At 41.0% G+C, this 19678-nt stretch overlaps 1 protein-coding gene across 1 annotated transcript; it reads right to left on the reverse strand.

Annotated features, from left to right (window-relative positions):
• Positions 1-228: 228 nt before the first annotated feature.
• LOC122885766 (neuroligin-4, X-linked-like) lies at positions 229-19313 on the reverse strand. Its single transcript, XM_044217352.1, has 9 exons — positions 18741-19313; positions 16478-17469; positions 15271-15423; positions 11868-12053; positions 10789-11239; positions 9677-9890; positions 8819-8943; positions 5115-5724; positions 229-3337 (listed from the first exon to the last, which is right to left on the reverse strand). The coding sequence occupies exons 2-9, from the start codon at positions 16959-16961 to the stop codon at positions 2930-2932; spliced, it is 2631 nt and encodes an 876-aa protein (XP_044073287.1). The 5' UTR covers positions 16962-17469; positions 18741-19313; the 3' UTR covers positions 229-2929.
• Between the last annotated feature and the right edge of the window lie 365 nt (positions 19314-19678).

The following is a 19678-nucleotide window of genomic DNA, read 5'->3' on the forward strand; positions in this document are numbered from 1 at the left end:
TAAATGAAAGAAAAAGGGAGATCATTGCCTGTTAACAATGTTACTATCACTGCTAATTTCATATGTGTACTGTGTGTCACTTTGAAAATTCTGTGCTAAGGAATCAATTTATATACTAAAAACAGAGGATGTAATTGGCAAAGCCCTCTACATCCCCTCTAAATTTCTATGAACATATTTCTCTTAAATATTATGAATTAAGACATACAAGACATTTTAAAATGCTCATAAATTGTAAAATACTGATATTTTTATTTTTCAAAAATGCAGCAGAAATGTTTTATGCTTGACACAATCCAGCCATCCGCTGAGTCAATAAACCCATATGAAAAAAAATATTCAGTCAATTAAACATCCATTAAGTGTTATTTTTATATCATTTTGTAAAAGTTCTTTGCTTGTCATCTACAAATTTTCCGGCTTTCATTTTTCATGTATTCTGTTGACAATTAACTCAAATCTCTCATGAAGAAGTTACTTAGGATGAGAGGAGGTTAAATAGGCCTCACTGTGACAAAGCTGCATGTAGTCGCACAGATGAGGCTGGAAGGCGAAGGGCAGGATGGGGGTGGATGGGACAGGTTAGGGTAAGGAAAGGAGGATAAAACAGGAAAGTTAAAATATCAGGGTAAGGCCTTTGGTTGAGTTACTGGTTAGGATCAAGGTATGCAAGTTTGGGGTTGATTGTTTAGTTGGCATGTAATGTTTTTATCTTTACAGTAGCAATCAGACAGATTTTTTAATGGCAGCCATGACAGTACCACATCTCTGCCACATGAATTGTCAATATGAATTGGTTGAAAATGAGTTTATGAATGCTGGGAGTCTTATTATGATGACACATAGCAGTAACCACTACCACCCTCAAGCACTCACTGTGAAGTCAGCAGGAAAACCTCCAACGTCTCTCTGAAATAAAGTCAATTGTTATTTATACAAGATGTTGGTTGGGGATTTAATAATTAATTTCACTTCTAAAGCATGTCTTAGTGGCAATTTGAAAAAATATTGCTCCATTAAGAGGATATTAAGGCTTAAAAAGCGGTATGTTTGGAGGCGTGTTTGCCATCAATGTCAAGTCTCTCAAACTATCACACAATGCCGCGGTAATCATCCTTCCTCAGCTCCACCCAGTCTGCACCTCATTAATCAAATTTGGCTCCAAACAATTGACAACATGGTGGCAGGTAGTAAACCAAACTCCAGGCTTTAAAATGTGATCCACAGTTTTCTACAGACTATGGGTGACACTGTAGAGAGATTTTAAGCTTCAACAATTTTTTTGTTTTAGAGAATGGGAAGTGACATTAATGATAAAATACAAATTAGCCAAATTCTTTCGATCGGTGCCTTTGAGAGGAACATGGTTTCAGTCAGCATTAGGTAGTTCAAGCAGGGGCTCTTCTAGAAATACTGGGGCCCCTGGTAAGGTGTTAAACATAAAGGTCAGACGAATGTGAGAAAACATTCTTGACCTTTTGGGACACGCTGTGACTTGGGACCCCCTGAATCATCACCACCTGTCTGTGTGCAAAGACATTAATTAAGGTTGGATTTATTTGAAATTAAGGGAAAGGCCTTTCAGAAGAATTTTAGGAACAATGGGGAAAGGAGAACGGGAAGGGATTAGGTTCAGAGGGTTAAGGGTCATGGTTTTTGGCTGGTGTTCAATCATCAAACCACAATTGCATTATCTACACAGTACTAGCTCATCATCTGACAGTCAAACAAATAGACAGGATGGTGTAAAAATGTCCTATACTTCAACTACTAAACAAGTATCTTGATGTTTACATAGTTAAGAATTACTGAAATGGATGTGCATAGCAAATATAGCCTTTAAATAAAGGTACTGTGTACATACTACAGTGGGTGAGATAGAAAGACAACCAGCCTTGCTTCAGGACATCTATACAATAATATAGTAATATCTGAAATGAAAGCAATAATGTGGTTAAATAAGTCATGTTTTAATGCAAGAGCAGGTAAATGCTATAAATCATAATATATCATCTGTATCTTTCCATTCTATTTACAAGAGTTTAACACATAGCTGGTCAGAGTGATTCTTCAGTAAGTGTGACAACACTTTTTCATCTGAAGCTAATTTCTGTATCTTGGCACACTTTGCTGTTTTCCATATCACTCTATCTCACTTTGTCTTTCTCACTCTCACCGATGTTAAATCCCTCTCAATAAAATCTTAATCTCTTTCCCACCATGACTGACTAACTTGTCCTTAAACTAATGTTGTTTTTTTAATCCCCTCTTCCTCTCTGTCTGTCTTTACATCCATTTCTTGCCAAAATATGTTATTTTTTCCTCAGCTTAGTTTGATCCCTGGCAGATAGGGCCTTTGATCTTTTAATGGAAAAAATGCTACATTCACATTTCACAGGTTGTTCAAGTTGACATAAGCAGTCTGTGTGTGGTACTCCTTAGCTCAGCTCTGCATCTGCATCTGCTCTGCTCAGTCCCAGCACTGCTTCACTGTGCAGCACAGGTACAGTAGGAGATGTAAACTGATCCATAACTGACCCTTTTTCCACAGCGCTCCTCCTCTTCCTCCTCAGGTGTAGAAAAAGCAGAAGATTTAACATCCAAAGCAGGTTTTGAGACATTTGATGGATGTCTTGGCTCGTCTTGTTCCAGGTTATGAGCAAATGATGCATAGAACTGCATCTCCCGGGATCCAGTTTGTCTTCAGTTCCCAGTTCCCCGACATGCAACACACAGCTGTCTGTCTTTTCTTCCTGTTACTGAAAATGTCTTTCTGTCACTCCATCTGTAACAATCCTGCAGGGTAATTAGTAGAGGTATTTAAGTCTTTTGTTTTATGTGTGTGTGTGTGTGTGTGTGTGTGTTAATAGGTGTGTGTGTGTGTGTGTGTGTGTGCATGTGTGTTGTAATTATGTCCCTGTATCTGCGGTTATACACGCGTGGTGGAGTGTGTGTGCGTGGAGATGTGTGTGTGTGGCAAGTGTGTATTACTATATGGGCTATGGTGTGTGTATCCCTGGTGCGGATGCCCCATCCTCATCCCCACCACTGATCCAGGTGTCATGGGGGTCATCGGCGTCGCCGGGGTAACAGGGTGTGACCCAGGGGTCACAGGCAGTGACCCTGGGGTCAGAGAGGTCATGAGGGGGACGTCATCAGGCGAGCGGCGCAAGGTGAGGGTGTAATCAGGAGGGCAGGTGAGGCGCACGGTGTCCAGTGTGCTGTAGATGTCCTGGGTGTCCATGCCGTCCAGAGCGTCCAGCGTATCCAGGGTGTGATGGTGGTGAGTGTTGTTTCTCTCATCTGCTGATGCCACATCACACTCCAGCTGCTTCACCTAAAAGGTTGGATGGGTGGATAGGTGAATGGGTGGATAAGATGATAAGGAGTTAAAGCAATGGGCACAGAGACAGGCTGCCACTAAGGAGTATTTTCATTTTATTAATCTACCAATTATTTTCTTGATTAATCAATTCATCCTCACTATTTTATTACATAAAATGTCAGAAAATTGTGAAAAATGCCCATCACAATGTACGAAAGCCCAAGGGGACATTTTCAAATTGCATGTTTAGTCCAACCAACAGTCCAACCCCCAAAGATATTCAATGTATAGTGATATAAAACAGAAAAGTAGCAAATCCTCACAACTGAGAAGCTGGAACCAGAGAATTTTTTGGCATTTATGCTTGAAAAATGACTTAAACACTCAATCTATTATCAAAGTATTTGCTCATTATTTTTCTGTTGATTGACTAATTGATTCACTGACTAATCCTTTCAGCTCTAATCAAATCCCATCTTAGTATGGCTGGGCTATAAGGCTAAAATCAATATCACAACATTATGAAGGTTTTTTAAGCTGAATATATAAAATGTATGCATAATCATAGTAAAACTGAGGTTCAATGAAATAAACTGTGTTCCACTGATGCATTTCATCAGACAAACACTGTGAAACAACTTCTAGCTCATTTTGTTTAGTTTGTTTGTTTTTAAATACCATGTACCAGAATTCATGTGAAATGATCACACATTTGCAATAGGAAATCCATTGAAAATCGCCCATTGCCCAGCCGTAAATGTAATGAAAACAATTTTAATTCATGTTGTGTCTGAAAATCATGTAAAAGCCTAAGGGCAAAAACTAGCAACCATACTATCTCAAGTGTTAGTGTCATTGGCTTAGACACCTGTCAATCAAGCAAGCACATCCCCAAACATGAAACAATAATTTCACCACCATGACATATTAAAATTTGTGAAATTATCTATTAAGAGTCTAAACTCTTGGGGTAAGTTGTGTTTTTACTCCAGTCAGATTTAGCAGCATCTGGCAGTCAATCATTTGGTCCAGCCTTTGCCCAGGCAAAGCTACAAACCAAATACAGAGGTCAAATTCAAACTGTATCACTGCTATTTGTCATCATTATCTAAACCACTTCTGACTGAGGCTGACTGCTTTTTATGTCATCTACTGCCAGGCTATTTAACACAAGAATACATTGCATGACAATAATGTATGCTAATACAAAAAGACTGGCTTGATTTTTGCTTGTCACACCAGATCTACCATTGGTGAAAAGAAGTGATATTTAAAATAAATAAAACACAATTACTAAAGCAGCTGCAATGTTGAACTGCATTACTGTAGTTCCATTTCCAATTAACAGGATTTGTCCACTATAAAAGAGGTCTGGCATTTAGCACTCACTATGTGAGATTTCAGAGCAACTAACAGAGCTCAAAAGAGGCCAAATAGTCAGCGGATGAATTGGAGGCAATTGGAAGCAATTCAGGCAATTGGACACAGCTCACACATGCACATGCATCAAAACAAACTCACAGATACACACACAAACGCACACATTCTTACACTATAATACACGATAATGTCTGCTGATGACAAGCTCTACTGCAGCTTCTACACCGGCAAGAAAGGAGTTCATTCACACAGTCACACACACAACCTCAACTGGCTTGATGTTAACTTATAATAATATGTGCAGATTTTAACAAAGTGTGATTATTTTCAATTTAATTTTAAATGATGTGGCTACAGAAGCACAGAGACACACACACGCACAATAAAAATACAAAAACACATGACTCACCTGTAATGACATCAGTCCCTCCCCCTGCAGGTGGGCAGCAACATCTGCAGGGGTGATGTCTCGTCTCGGGGGAGGAAGTGGACGAGGCCGACGATGCTCCAGACGCCTCTTGTCCTTCTTGTACAGCAGAGCCGCAAATGCGAGGATGTTGAGAAACAACAGTGACGCTCCCACCGCAATCGTCACTGAGAGTTCAGTTGAGTAGTCCTCATTAGGGACGCGGACCCCGTTTTCCCCTCCATCTTGGCCTAAAGCAGACTCTGGCGGCTGTGGAGTACCTGCTTGTGAACCTGGGTGGCGTGTGCTACTAGGCGGCCAACCTTTGGCTAGACGCTTAGTGTAAGAATAAGGAGTGTCGTCCTGTGGAGAGGGACTATGCGTGAAGGAGGACACCGATTGGAGGAGCTCGTTGACATGATGCAAATGAGGGACCAGCTGGAGCCAGAAGGAGATTTTGGTGGCCCGGTAGTGGTCTCTGACACGGGGCTTCAGGCCAATGTGGAGGTACAGCTGCTCTTTAGGGGTGTACTTAGACCAGGCCACTTCTTCAAAACGGTTAGGTTTAGTGTGGATAAACTTGGTATCTTGAGGAACCGGCTGGTTTGGGTCACTGGAAAGAGTAAAACACAATGAGTTATTTATTCACATCCAGATGGGTTGGTGGTTACGTAAGTTTTCTGTTTTTTTATGATTTATAAATAACAAAAAGGAGGGATTAATGATTTCTGTTAGGCAAGACACTGCTTTTCATCCCTTCTGAACCCATTGTTCTACAAATATATGTAATCACATACAAAAATATATACAGAAAAAAAGAACAAAGAAATATAACCAAACAAATGAACTCAACATTAGTGAAGTACCTATCAGCAGATCTGAGCATCTTGACAGCAGAAAACAACATGTGAAAATCTAAATCAAATCCCCAAAATAATATTCAACCTACCAGCTAAGAACACTCCATGATCAACAAAGGATTAAATAAATCACAATGAAATGCAACAGCGAATACAGGGTTTCCACCCACATATTTATATTCAAGGCTCTTTTTTTTTTTTAAGACAGGCTTTTAGTGCAGTGATTCACTGTTCTACCATGTGTGATGCACATATTCAGTGAAAGTATAAATACCAATATTTCATGGTTTTCAGTTTTTCAAATGTCAGAGACTCCTAACAGAGTTGCTGAAGCCTTTTTCTCAGCTGGCTACCGTCCTCTGAGGAGTATGAGTTTCTCTCATGCTGGCCAACAGTTTCACCAGCGCTGGCACACATTTTTCTAATCAATATCAAAGTAACATAAGACAAACCAGTGGCAAAAAATATTTGCACAAAGCAAAACAACTTTTATTTTCCTGTAAACATAGCTCAGAGGTGATTTAGCTGCAGATCATCGATTTTTATATGCCTCTTACAAAACATTTCAGTTAATGCACAGTTCAAACTCCTGCAGTGTGAACAGTGTGTGGATGTCTGCTGCTCCCCTAACAAACACAAAACTATCAGATATCTTCATTAGAGATGAATGTGTGTGCAGTATAGTAAAAAATATCCTGAAAAATCACTTCTCTGACACATACAGACAGGCACTTATTTGTTGATGTAGCAACTTATTTGTGTCAGCAGCGGAAAACATGACGTAAAAAGAAACAGTAGCACGTCTTCACAGACTTGCCAGTTACAGGCGATGTGCTCGCTTGTCAATCAACACCTTATGAACGGCACAAAAAGGCAGCTAGCGTAAAGGCATACCGGCACACAAACACACACAGAAGCTGAGGATTTATGCGCCCACACAGAAGCTTACAAAATATACATCAGGGAGCATCATATCCTCCCCGTTAAATTGAGCTGTCGCAGAGCTCCATCACCATCTGAGGCCCTCTCAACCGAGTGAAAACTTTCTTCAGAGTGTCTTGGTGATTTTGCTCTGCAGCTTGCTGTGGTGGTAATGACAATACAGAGTAATGGGCTAGAAACTGCTAACTTGATGCAATGTGATTGCCTTAATGCACATGCAAAGTTTTTAATGCCACAATCAAAACATGTGAGAGCACTGTATTAATTCTGTATGTTGTGAGATAGCAAGGCTCTGTGGTGATTTAGATCAAGGTCTAGACTGCAAATGTCTCTGTAAATCTGAAGAGGACTCAGTGGAGTGAGCCTCGATTGGATTAATTACTGATAATTACTCACTTCGAGCACTGCAGAAATAGGCTCCATCCTCAACAATTACTTTTATCTTGTATATCATGTCAGAGTGGAGAGATAAAAGGTGCTCTTATCATTGTGGATTGTCGGGTGTTTAAAGTTTTAATGTGGATTCTTTCTATAACAACTGTCGTTTTCTTAGCTACTGGCAGATCATTTCACTTTCAATTTAATAAATTGGAGCTCTAGAAGCTTTTTTAGCTACTTGCAGATACATTTAATTTTGATTCAACATATTTAATTAACACTGTATCTCATTGCACCAGTTTTGACCACAAATGACTGAGGATACTGAAAGAGAGAAGAGAAGATTTATCAAACAGTGGCCAATCTTTTATTCTTATTTTAGGACATTACCTTGGCTTTCCTCAAGGACTTTCTCAAGAGCAGGGGTTCTTTAACTTTCCCAGCCAAGGTCCAAAGTGGAAAAGCCTTGTCAAGATTTTGACATGACTGAGAACCTGTGTGCGTACTCTGCCAAAATTAGTCTGCAGTGCTGCTTTCATGATTGTATTTAAAGTACTGTCTTCTCGTCAGACATCAGAGACCTTTTGAAGGAAAAGACATTATAATAAAACACCCTTTGCCTGTGAGCTCATTATTTTTGTTGCTCTAAAACTCCAGTGTTTTCTTCTAATGCATCATTAAATCTCAGCTTCACTCAGTTTAAACTTCCATTCCAAATGAAATCTAATATTTCCTATGCTATTAAAATGTTATTTATCTTAAAAGAAAAAGATAGATGGATTTAGGCTGATCTGTTTCCTGCACACGTTTCCTATAAATTGGCAGCAATGCATTTTTCCCAAATTGTATTTAGCAAATGCGAAATAGTTCCACATGAACATCGTTTGTAGGAAATATATTTGCTTAATGCTACTTAATAATCAAAACCTGTTATCTTCTCCCTCTTTTTCTTTGTCTTCGATTCCCCTCTCTCTGTGTGATCCCTGCCAGTAACTACACTCCATGGCCATGTTCATGTTTACTATCAATCAGTCCAACAAATTAAACATAAAGAAAACGTATCAAGCACTTTAAAGTGGGAGGCACTATGCTGCTGACACCATAGACTTGAGTCTTGGCTATCTTATTTCAAGCTCGGAGAAGGTTTCTTCCTGTAAAATCAGTGAGCTGTCCACTTTTACAGCAACAACACCCTGTGTTGCCAAAACCTTGTCTCTGCAGAGAGTCAAAGATAAAGGGATGAAGAATGACTGATTTCCCACTGGCAGCTGTGCATTTTCTTTTACATTTTAAAATGTGATTAAATGGCCTGGCTTTCATTCGTTTTCGTGAGACATTTTCTACATGTGGGTGGGGATTAGATATTAATAGCAGAAATTAGAAACAGATTTCTGCATCTAAGGAGGAAGAAATAAAGAGAACTGAATCATACTGAAGCTGTGCTTTGTTTCGTCTTGTTTTCTTGATTTTCTTTATGTAGTATAGTCAGGCAAAAGAGTACAATCAGTGTACATTTCAATAGCTCACCCAGTCTTGGCAAAGTTGGTCCAGTAAGTCATGACTACAGCACTCAGCATCACGTCGTTCTTGGAGAAGTTACAGTTGAACAGATCAGTGGGTCCCACCATTGGCACACCGAACACGTAGGGCACCTACACACACACACACACACACACACACACTTTAGGATAGCTTACTGTTGGAGCCAGCAGATTACATTCATTCTCTTGACAGTAACCGTGACAATAACTGAATCATGTCAAACTCTAACTTCGTCCCATTGAAGACAGAAACTGCTTCATGTGTAACTGCAGTGACCCTAAACTCAGGTCACTACATTCATCTTCAATTTGGACTGAAATCCACCCCCACAAATACCAACTACAAATGCATGCACACACACATTCAGTGTGCTGAACAATAGACAAGCAAGTGTGCAACTTCACAAAAGAAACATGGAAATCAAAAGTTTACTAATTTGATACTAAATACCGAAGATTAATTTAATAAACTAAGAGCATCATAGCAGTAAATATACAAGTAGATAAGACAGCTTCAAAATCAGAACATTTCAAATATTTCATATTGTAGTAGATTGCTTGATTCAATTTATTAAGCACTTTGAGCAACTCAACATGAAGCAGCACTTCAAGGGTAATCTAAACCAAGAGCTCCTGATTCATTGTATGACTATTTCTAAACTCTGTGAGAGATTAATCACCTACATTTTTGCCTCCATCTGCTTTAGAGTACCCAAACCAGTCACTCTACCTTGTGAAATTTACATATCTTAACTCCTCTCCTTGGTGTCTAATATCATATCTTGTGCCTCTACTTACAAACTACAACTGTCACTAACGTTATCTCTGTAAAGCATCATCTTACCTCGTCACCATGGGCGGAGTCAGCCCAGGGCGGCGTGGCATCACTCTGGCAGTGGTGGTAAAAGGAATAGAAGTAGGTGGGGGATCCATACTGAGCATGGAGGTCAGCTGTGGCGATCGCTGGCGCCACCCATTGGTGGTCTGTGAATAGCGCTACCAGAGTCTTCCTCCGGGTTTCTGCATTGTCACGGTCCGCCCAGTCCGTGTACATGAACCTTTAGTGTATACATTTAAAATAAGCCAATAAGCCAAACAATAAATCAATTAAGATTGGGTCCATTAATCTATCAACCAATATATTAACAAATCTTTTAATGTTATTAAAGTATAATACATTTTGCATTAAGGTATTACACGTTATACAGTGTATGCATATTTGAAAACACACCTGCATGTGCATATTCAAACATTGATTTGAAGAAATTGTTTGACATTTTGGGAAATGTGCTTAAAAGATTGATACCACTCTCATGTCTGTGCACTAAATCTGAAGCTACCGCCAGCTGAGGGTTAGTTTAACTTGAGATAAAGACAGGAAACAGCTAGCTGGGCTTTGTCCAAAGTTTAAAAAAATCCACCAACCAACATCATTAAAACGCACTAATTAACATGATATATCTTATATTATTAATCCATAAGCAAAAAGAAATGTAAAAATGAGAAGTTGTGGTTTTGCAGGAAGTAATGTGCTGTGACTATTTCTCTATTTCTACTATATTGAGTCTCTGCTGGTTGCCTGGCAACCTCACAGTGACGACAAGATTCAAGGATATCACTACTTCTGACCAAGAAATAGTCCAGCACATAACCCCCATAAAACCACAAACTGTCAATGTTACACTTTGTTTTTTTGTACCAGTTTAAGAAATGAGATTAGTGAGCTTTAGAGCTTCTGGAAGGCAGATTTTGTTACCTTTGGACAGAGGCAGGCTAGCTTTTTCCCCCTGTTGCCAGTCTTTAGGCTAAGGTAAGCTAACCATCTCCTGACTGTAGTTTCATATTTAACAAACAGTCAATAGAGTGGTATCAATGTTCTCATCTAACTCTCGAATAAGGGTATTTCCCAAAATGTCAAACTACTCCTTAAATACATTCAGACACAGTCTCACTCACCTTATGCTCTCTCTCAGTGTATCTCGGCCTTCTGGGTATCCATACAAACTATCCACAAAGTCTGACACAGCAAAGTCAAAGTCCTCAGCCGTGACACCGTCCTCTGAGTCTACAATGCCCTCCACAAACTTCACGCCCTCGCCCTGATTAACCCCCAGCATCACGTCGTAATTCAGAAACTCTCCCTGCTCCATCAGAATTTGGGGGTCATCAGGTATAACATCACCATCAATCACTGGGGCAAAGGCCGTGTGATATTTGGCCGGCGTTACATTCTGCTCCACAAGTTCGCGGTAACTCCGGCCCTGGAGGCAGGCGACCAGTTGGGTGCTGTCGTCGATGCCGCAGCCCACCCTCTCACCGAGCTGCCGGGCGTACTTGCTGGGCTGGTAGTTGACAGCCCAACTGGCTAAAGCGCTGCCGCTCTGGATGATAGCTCTGTGGAACAGGTCTGAGATACACATGAACACACACACATGAATACAAATATGGGTGTATTAAGCACTATTATACACTGAGGCACACACATGTATACATTTATGGATGCACATGCACCCACACACGCATGCATGAATGCACAACCATATGATTGCATACTTGGAGGATTACACAATACATTTGCACACATAAACAGACACAGACCAAGCATTCCCACAGCAAGAAAACACTGGACTCACAGACATCCAGTCAAAAGGATGACAGGTCATGGTGATAGCACCAGGTTCAAGTAGGCAAGGGTTTGCATTTAAAGAGTTTTAAATAATACAGCTTTTAGCTATATAAGTTGCAGGCAGGCTATATTATTCAGAGGATTCAAAGGCTTATTCAGGCATTTATACCAGTAAATGAAAGCTGTATCGGTCCACTGGAGACCATGAAAAGTTTCATAACCGTCATCGCTTTCACAGTACCCACCTACCTACTAACCATCATAGGTGCTCAACAGTCTATCTGCCTATACTCTCTGTGTATTTTTATATGCAAATAAGTACAAAAACCTTTCAACATCTGTGCCGCATAAGTTAAACTGAATAAAACACAGAGGGTAAGCAGGGTTTTTGTCCATGATTCTTCCTTACCCTCTGAGTAGTGAGACAAGGTGAGCAGGCTGACGCAGGAGGCTCCAGCCCCGGATCCGAACACAGTGATCCTGTTTGGGTCTCCTCCGAAGGCTGCGATGTTCTCCTTCACCCAGCGCAGAGCCTGGATCTGATCCAGTAAGCCGTAGTTCCCTTTTGCTGCCTGGTCACCTGTACTAAGAAATCCTACAAGCAGACAGAGAGAGAGATATGTTGTTATTGAATATGGTAGAATATAATATTTAAGTTTAAAGACTTCTCTGTAGAGTGAGCCACTATGTAAAAATAACGAGTCAATCAAAAGAGGCTTTTCCTGCTGATTTTTTGAAAATAGAACCTCTTCATCTTACGATGTACAAACACACAGGAGTACACAGGGATTAGTTAGACATCCACACATCATGGCATCTCCCACTGTTAAGATGCATGAGTCCTGTTTATCATACATTTAAAGAGAAAACTGATGAAAAACGATGCCTCCCCTACAATCCTTTGAAAATTAGATCAACCCAACAAGGTACATCCATATTCATGTAAATGAAAATCAACTTAAACACACACACACAAACCTACACATGCACGCAGTTACAAGCACAGATATCCCTTATTCCCTTTACTGCTGACGTTGTTAGGTAAACACAAAGGATCCTAATGGCTCACTCCACTACAGTATATCTCATTACTGCAGAAGCTCATTTCTCTGAACCTCAAACTGGCCTTGAACACACAAGAGTATAATGAGCAAGAAAAGCGACAAAAAAGCGCTGTTAAAGTAATACATATCATCGCTTATGTGCAATTTGTAAAAAATTCTCTCATGCAAAATGGACATTAATTCTATCGTAATAACAGTTTCAAAATGGCTTCTTATATACTATATGATGTGCTTTCATATTTCAATGTATTTATGTTCTTTACATTTCTGTAGAAACATGCCTCAATTCCAGGAACATTACTATAAAATTAGCAAAAAATAACTGTGCATAATTGTACACTGCTTTGCATATATGGCCTCACCTCATGCATCCAACTTATGATGCCAATGATGATGAGGATGAAGAGGAAGACACTGCTACTTGTGATGATGGATGATGATGATGATGATGATGATGGTGGTGGTGGTGGTGATGATGGTGATGATCGTATTGGATGTGGTGTAAACACAGAGGATGGAGATGAAGACAAAAAGACTTGGCTTTGTTTAGCTCGGTATGGTGAGCAACTAGTTTTATCCCTATGATCAGAATTAAATAGTTCTTTCACCCAACAAGCACATGCAGATATATGCCATCTTATAAAATCAATATCTAATGAAAGACTTGAAAGCTTCTAAAAAAAAATAAAAGGCAGCATGAATCTCATAAACTCAAATCAATATTTTTTTTTGTTGAATGTTTTAACCTTTTAACATGTATTCAATTTTACTCCACTCCATTTTCAAATACATTCTCTGTCTAATTAAAGAAGAACCCAGAAGTGGCCTTCCTTCTGGAAGTGAAATATCGCTCATACAGTATCAACATGCTTTGTGTGTGCACATGGTCTACAAAATGTGCTAAAACTGCATAAAAAGATAGAAAACAAAATAAGTGCACTAAATAATTTATAGAGAAAGCCAAATGCTGTAAGAATTATTCCTTTACATTTGCCCTCTTATAGTAAGTACATTTTGATTGATAAATCTACATAAATTTTATTATAGGCCAACATAAATCCACATAATCAAGTAGACTAAAGTGATAATGGCATGTGGGTTAGATCATTTTTAACATTGCTGAATAGGCTGAATCAAATAACTTATTACAAAACATACTGTATGCACATTTTATTAACCTGCTGACACATTTTAATTAATTTCTTCATATGAATTATTAAATAGTGGGCAACTCCTAATGAGAGTGAGGGCCTGACTTAACCCAGCCAATGGAATGATATGCAGCTTGTGCATCTGACTTAATCTATATGAAGGCATACTATGCTGACACAAACTACTCAATATTCGTGCCCTCAGTGTAGTGCAGTAAATTATGCTTTCAAAGTATGTTTTTAACCCTCCTGTGACCCTGCTCAGGATTTGTAATTTTTATAATTACAGCCGCAAAAAGCCTAAATGCCAGGACTCTAAGATATTCTATTTATTCAGCCTGTGAGATTTGCATGGCTGTCTAAAATTAGAAAAACCACAGGGAATCAGATTTTCCCTGTTCAGAGAGCAATGAGTCAGAGACACATGGAGGTAAAAAGGATCAGATTTGAGTATATGTTAGTAGTGGAAAAATTGGCTTCAGGGGGTTTATTTCCACAAGGGACACCCATACTGAACATGTTTTCACTCAATAAACAAAAAGGCACTTTGGGTAAAAAAAAATTCACTAAAGGTTTTCACATTTTATAGCTCATTGAAGGATTAAACAATCCATGTGAATATAATGCAAATGTAAAGAAACTATCAAATTGAGGAACAACGGTATGTAAAAGAAATAGCATTTACAAAGTGTACATTGCATCAATATTGTAATAATTTATAGCTCTTTGCTAATAAATACATGTCACCCAATGAAAAAAACTGAATTAAAATAACAACACTGGATGTGGTTTTATCTGAAAACATTACTTTGGTTTTTAATGGTGTGATTTAAACTTTTGCAGGTAAAGTTACTCATATGTGAACATTAATCAACAGCTTACTAGAGTTTGAGTGTGTGATCTCTGTTTATCCATTGCTGATGTTTAGCCCAGATCTAATGATTGATCACTGTCATAGCCTAAACTTCTCACTTCATCTCTTCATCCCATACCACCTCCTCTTCGCTTCAGCTCCTAACAGAGGATCTTTTGCAATTTTTTTAAAGAAAAAAACAAAATTCCCAACTGACATAAATGCAACAGAGATGTGTACATGTGCATATTATCCATTCATCGCCCTTTAGCCTAGCCCCCAGGTGTATGATACTGCAGTGATATTATCAGAATACCCAGAGCACCTTGGCAGTAATTGCACTGCTCTTACTCAAAGGGTGGAGCGTGGTGTTGAAGCACAAATACAGCCATTTTAAAATGTGGATTGTTTCACTATAGATTGCTTCCTAGTTGCACGTGTTTAGGGGTCTCCAATTAAGTCCTATATATGTCCGATAGGCACTCTAAAAATCAACTCAAAAGGCAAGGCATGCATCTATTAGTATGTTCATTATCTCATTATCTCAATTGCAGAATAAGGCAATGGGATAAAAAAAAAGATTGGAATATAGATTCCAGAGGTATGCTTTAACAGTGATGTTAATAGGCTGAGGACGCGGGGGAAATGCAGCTACACCCATACTAAAAACATATTCACTCATATTACCATAAAGTACTGAAGTGTTGAGCAAACGACATAGACATAAAAGATGTATTCTTTTACCCAGCACTCCTAGGCGATAGTTGAGGGTTATGACAATGACGTTGCCGTAGCTTGCAAGCACGCTGCCATCCATCATGTTACCAGTGCCTTCTGTGTACGAGCCCCCGTGGACGTAGACCATCACCGGCCGCTGACCCCCCTCCTCATGGATGTCTGGGGAAGAGAGAAAAAGATGGAGAATGATAGATAGATAGATAGATAGATAGATAGATAGATAGATAGATAGATAGATAGATAGATAGATAGATAGATAGATAGATAGATAGATAGATAGATAGATAGATAGATAGATAGATAGATAGATAGATAGATAGATAGATAGATAGATAGATATGTGTAGCAACATATGGCCTGATAATGCGTTCAAATCAGAGTTCAAGGTGACATCATTGAAACACCTGATGCCAGTGCTGTACTGTACATAATAACAGATCCACCCACTTTCCTTCTACCTCCATTCTGTCTGTTGTTTTAATGAATGTCCATATTGACTGCATGTGTGTGTGTGTGTGTGTTTGTGTGTGTGTCTGACTGACTGTCCACCAGTCCATTTGTATGTATCTCAGCCTTTGATCACTTTGCGGGTTTATACATACAGAAGCAGAAGCAGTCTGCGGTTCTCTGGCTTCCCTATGCTCCAAATCTCCCTACCTTCATTTCTCAGTGGGTGAATATAAATTGAGGCTGTGGGAGTGTTCTTGCCATCGTTTGTGTGTCTGTCTGTGTGTGTGTGTGTGTGTGTGTGTGTGTGTGTGTGTGTGTGTGTGTAGGGTCACATGCATGTGTATGAACCAATATGTATGCATGAGTGAGTCTGTGTCCTTCCCACTTTCCTCCACAAGTAAAGGCATAAACCCCTTGGCAACTGACGCAGGTGTCGGCATATTAAGTGTTGGTTCAACCAGCACAAGGGGGGTGGAGGGAACTGGTTGTGGGGGTCCACTTTTAAAAAAAATTACTTTATTTATTTATTCAACAAGGCATGTCTGTGCCCTGACAGGACACTTCCATGTTTTAATCATTTGTCACAGCCAAAATGCCCTTGTAGTCACCCCAAGTACCTCTCTGGTTACCTCTCTGGTCACTTTGTTACCACTTTGTTTTGACCTTAAGCCAAAACGAACCTCAATCCTAATTCTACCCCTGCATGCTTATTTTTTCACCCTTGCCCCTGAGAGAGTCTGTGCACATCTTTGGGTTCACTCACCTTCCTCCGTGGGCACGTAGATATTGAGGTAAAGGCAATCCTCACTCTGGTGAGTGAGGTACGTCGCTGCTATATCCAGGTTAGCCGTGAGCCAGGACGGCATCATATCTCCCAACATGCTCCTCTCATCCAGCGACTGCGGGCACACGGGAGCAAATTGCGTCACATTTCGTATCCCTGGCCAGGGTAAAGGAGGCTCGGGCGGCTGGAAGCGTCGGTCCCCCGTTGGAGGCCTTGCGTACGGTACTCCCAGGTACTGGATGACGGGCCCCAGGAGGTCAGAGGGCAACGGGGTCAGGATGCCACGGATGCGGCCCTGTGCCGTGTTGATGACAGGCACAGTCTGCTGCGCCGATGAAGAGGCCAGATAGAGAGAAAGGGAGAGGCAGAGGGAGAGGAGGAGGGATAGAAACCCGAATGGGGAAGAAAAGGATGGGAGAGGAAACGAGGGAGAGGGAGTTTTCCTGGTCCTCAACCAGGACATGATGGTGTATTTAGGGGTAGCTTCGGAGATAAGGGATGAGTGGGTGAGGGGTGCAGACTGGGGAGGGCGAGGGTTACGGCTGTGTTGACCCTTCAGAAGTATCCAACACTCACACACAGCTGCTGCTCAGCTTGGCCCATAGCACACACAGCACACAGTACTGACTCTTGCAAACAACCTTTTCCTCTTGTGTGTGTGTGTGTGTGTGTGTGTGTGTGTGTGTGTGTGTGTGTTTGGCCCTGTGTGTGAGTCAGTGATTCTGTGCCTCTGTGTGTGTGGTGACTCAGTCAGTGAGTCCCTTGAATATGTGTCTGTGTATGGAAGTGTTTAAGCAAGTGTGTATGTCCTGGACTGGCGATTTGAGCACGTGTGCACGTATTTGTGTGTGTGTGTGTGTGTGTGTGTGTGTGTGTGTGTGTGTGAGTCTCTCGTTATGTAAACAGTAGCATCACTGTTCCTCTGTCACTCTCTCCTTCCGGTCACCCCCATAACAAGCCCAAACCGCCTCCTGGAAATGAGAAAGAGAGGCGAGAGACATGGAAAAAGAAGGAGAGAATGATTAAATTAGTCTTCATTAGAATAATCACAGTGTAAAATAAATAAAAAAGTCACACACACACACACAAACACAACAGACTTATACATCACATCAGAAGAATAGGCTGTGCTACTTCGCTGCTGTTCACGTTAAAAATAGATATGAGAGCGATAGGGCAAACGAGATGTTGTCCGCTCACCTTAACTCGGTGTCAGACTGTCAGGGCTGCTGTGTCGCATAAGAATGGCGTGTGTGTGTGTGTGTGTGTGTATCCAGTATGAGCCACAGACATATGTCACATCATCACTACACACTGTTTCACAGATCACAGGACCCGGCTGAGGGGGGGAGGAGGGGGTGAGAGGTTGGAGGGGGGATGGAGAGTCAAGTCACACGCCTAATTAAACCCTGAATACACCGTGGGGCTCCTGACCTGCATGTAGCATAAGGTAGGAAGCCTGTGTGATACACACACACACACACACAGACACACACACACACATTGTTCTTTATCTCACTCCCACAGATGCATGCACACACCCCTTTTTCATGTCTCTTACTAATAGGCACAAACACAAACACAGATTTTTTTCTCTCCTCCAAAGACGCACACACACACACTTTCTTGATCTCTCTACATGCTCTCTCTCTCTCTCTCTCTCTCTCTCTCTATCACACACACACACACACAGCTGCTCCCCAGCCGACACTGCTATCTCTCTCTGAGGGCCTTAGGGCAGAATATTAACACATACACACACGCGCACATATAACCGTGTAATCACACACACACATCCACACAAAGCAGCAAAGATATTAGAGTGTAAAAATGATCAGTAGGTTACTATCGCTCCTCCCATGATACATTGTGTTGGTGTCGGCTGTCCAAGGTGCTAGTTAACATTCCAGTGGTGATCACACACACGCTGATGAATAACGCTCCATTTATCAAGGCAAACCCGCCTGCCACCCTCCTCTTGTATATTTTGATATATAAAGAACAGATAAAAGCTGCGCTGCGTTCTTATTAAAATTATCAAAAAGGAAGAAGAGAAGAAGAGAAAAAATAAGAGCAAAGTCTAGAAAAAATGCTTGCTTGTGAGGTAGAATCTAAATCTCTATCGGCACTGAAGCTGACTACGGCAAAACACACACACACACACTAACACAAATGCAAACCTCAACCTGCATCCTCGCTGCAGTAAAAATCTCCAAATGACAAAATGTAGGATATACCGTACCCAGAACAGGCTGAGAGGTGTGAAATCCCACGGAGCATGTTCTCGTTCCCGTCCACCGCAATATTCGCCTCGTGTTTTCGCTGCTGCAGCTTATCCGACGTGCCCGGGATGGGATGGGATATTGGGAGATATTCCTCTGCTGCTGCTGCTGCTGCTGGTGGTGGTGGCGATGGCACGTCTCCTGTGTGGGAATAACCCAAAGAAGAAACAAGGAAAAAAACACGGCTTCAGTCCGAAAAAGGTAGAAATGGGGGGGAATGACGTTTGGGATGTTGTAGAAATTTAAGGGTTTCTACACTGAGTGCAAGGCCCAGGACGTTCAAATAATCAATCTCCCTCTCGCCCTCTCTTCCTTTCTTTCTCCTCCCTCCCCCATCGCTCTCTCTCTCTCTCTCTCTCTCTCTCGCTCTCTCTGCCTCTCTCCCTCACTCTCCCTGTGTCTCTTTCTCTCCCTAGATGCGATTGGACAGTGTGGCAGGCAGCAGCTACTGATCCAATGATACGCACCTAGCTCCGTGAGGAAGCGCAGACTGTAGAGAAGAAGGGAGAATGGAGAAGAAAAGAAGAGGAGAGGACCGACCAATGCAGGGAAACACACACACACACACGCACACACATAAAAGTGCACAACATTACACAAAGCACATTGGTGCATAAACATACATGGCTCCACAAATGTACACACAACTGTAGAAGGTCCGATTACACATAAAATTAAAAAAAATGCACAGACAAATGAAACACCACTCAATGCATGCCCACACACACACACACACACACACACACACACACACACACACACCTGCACACATATAAGTTTGTTTCACTATCCCCATGGGGACAGTCATTGACATAATGTTTTCCCTAGCCCCTTACCTTAACCATCACAACTGAATGCCTAATTGTAAGCTGTACCCTAAAACCAAGTCTTAACCCTC

The sequence above is a fragment of the Siniperca chuatsi genome, linkage group LG12 (genome assembly GCF_020085105.1).
Source record: "Siniperca chuatsi isolate FFG_IHB_CAS linkage group LG12, ASM2008510v1, whole genome shotgun sequence".
NCBI classification, from domain to species: Eukaryota; Metazoa; Chordata; class Actinopteri; order Centrarchiformes; family Sinipercidae; genus Siniperca; species Siniperca chuatsi.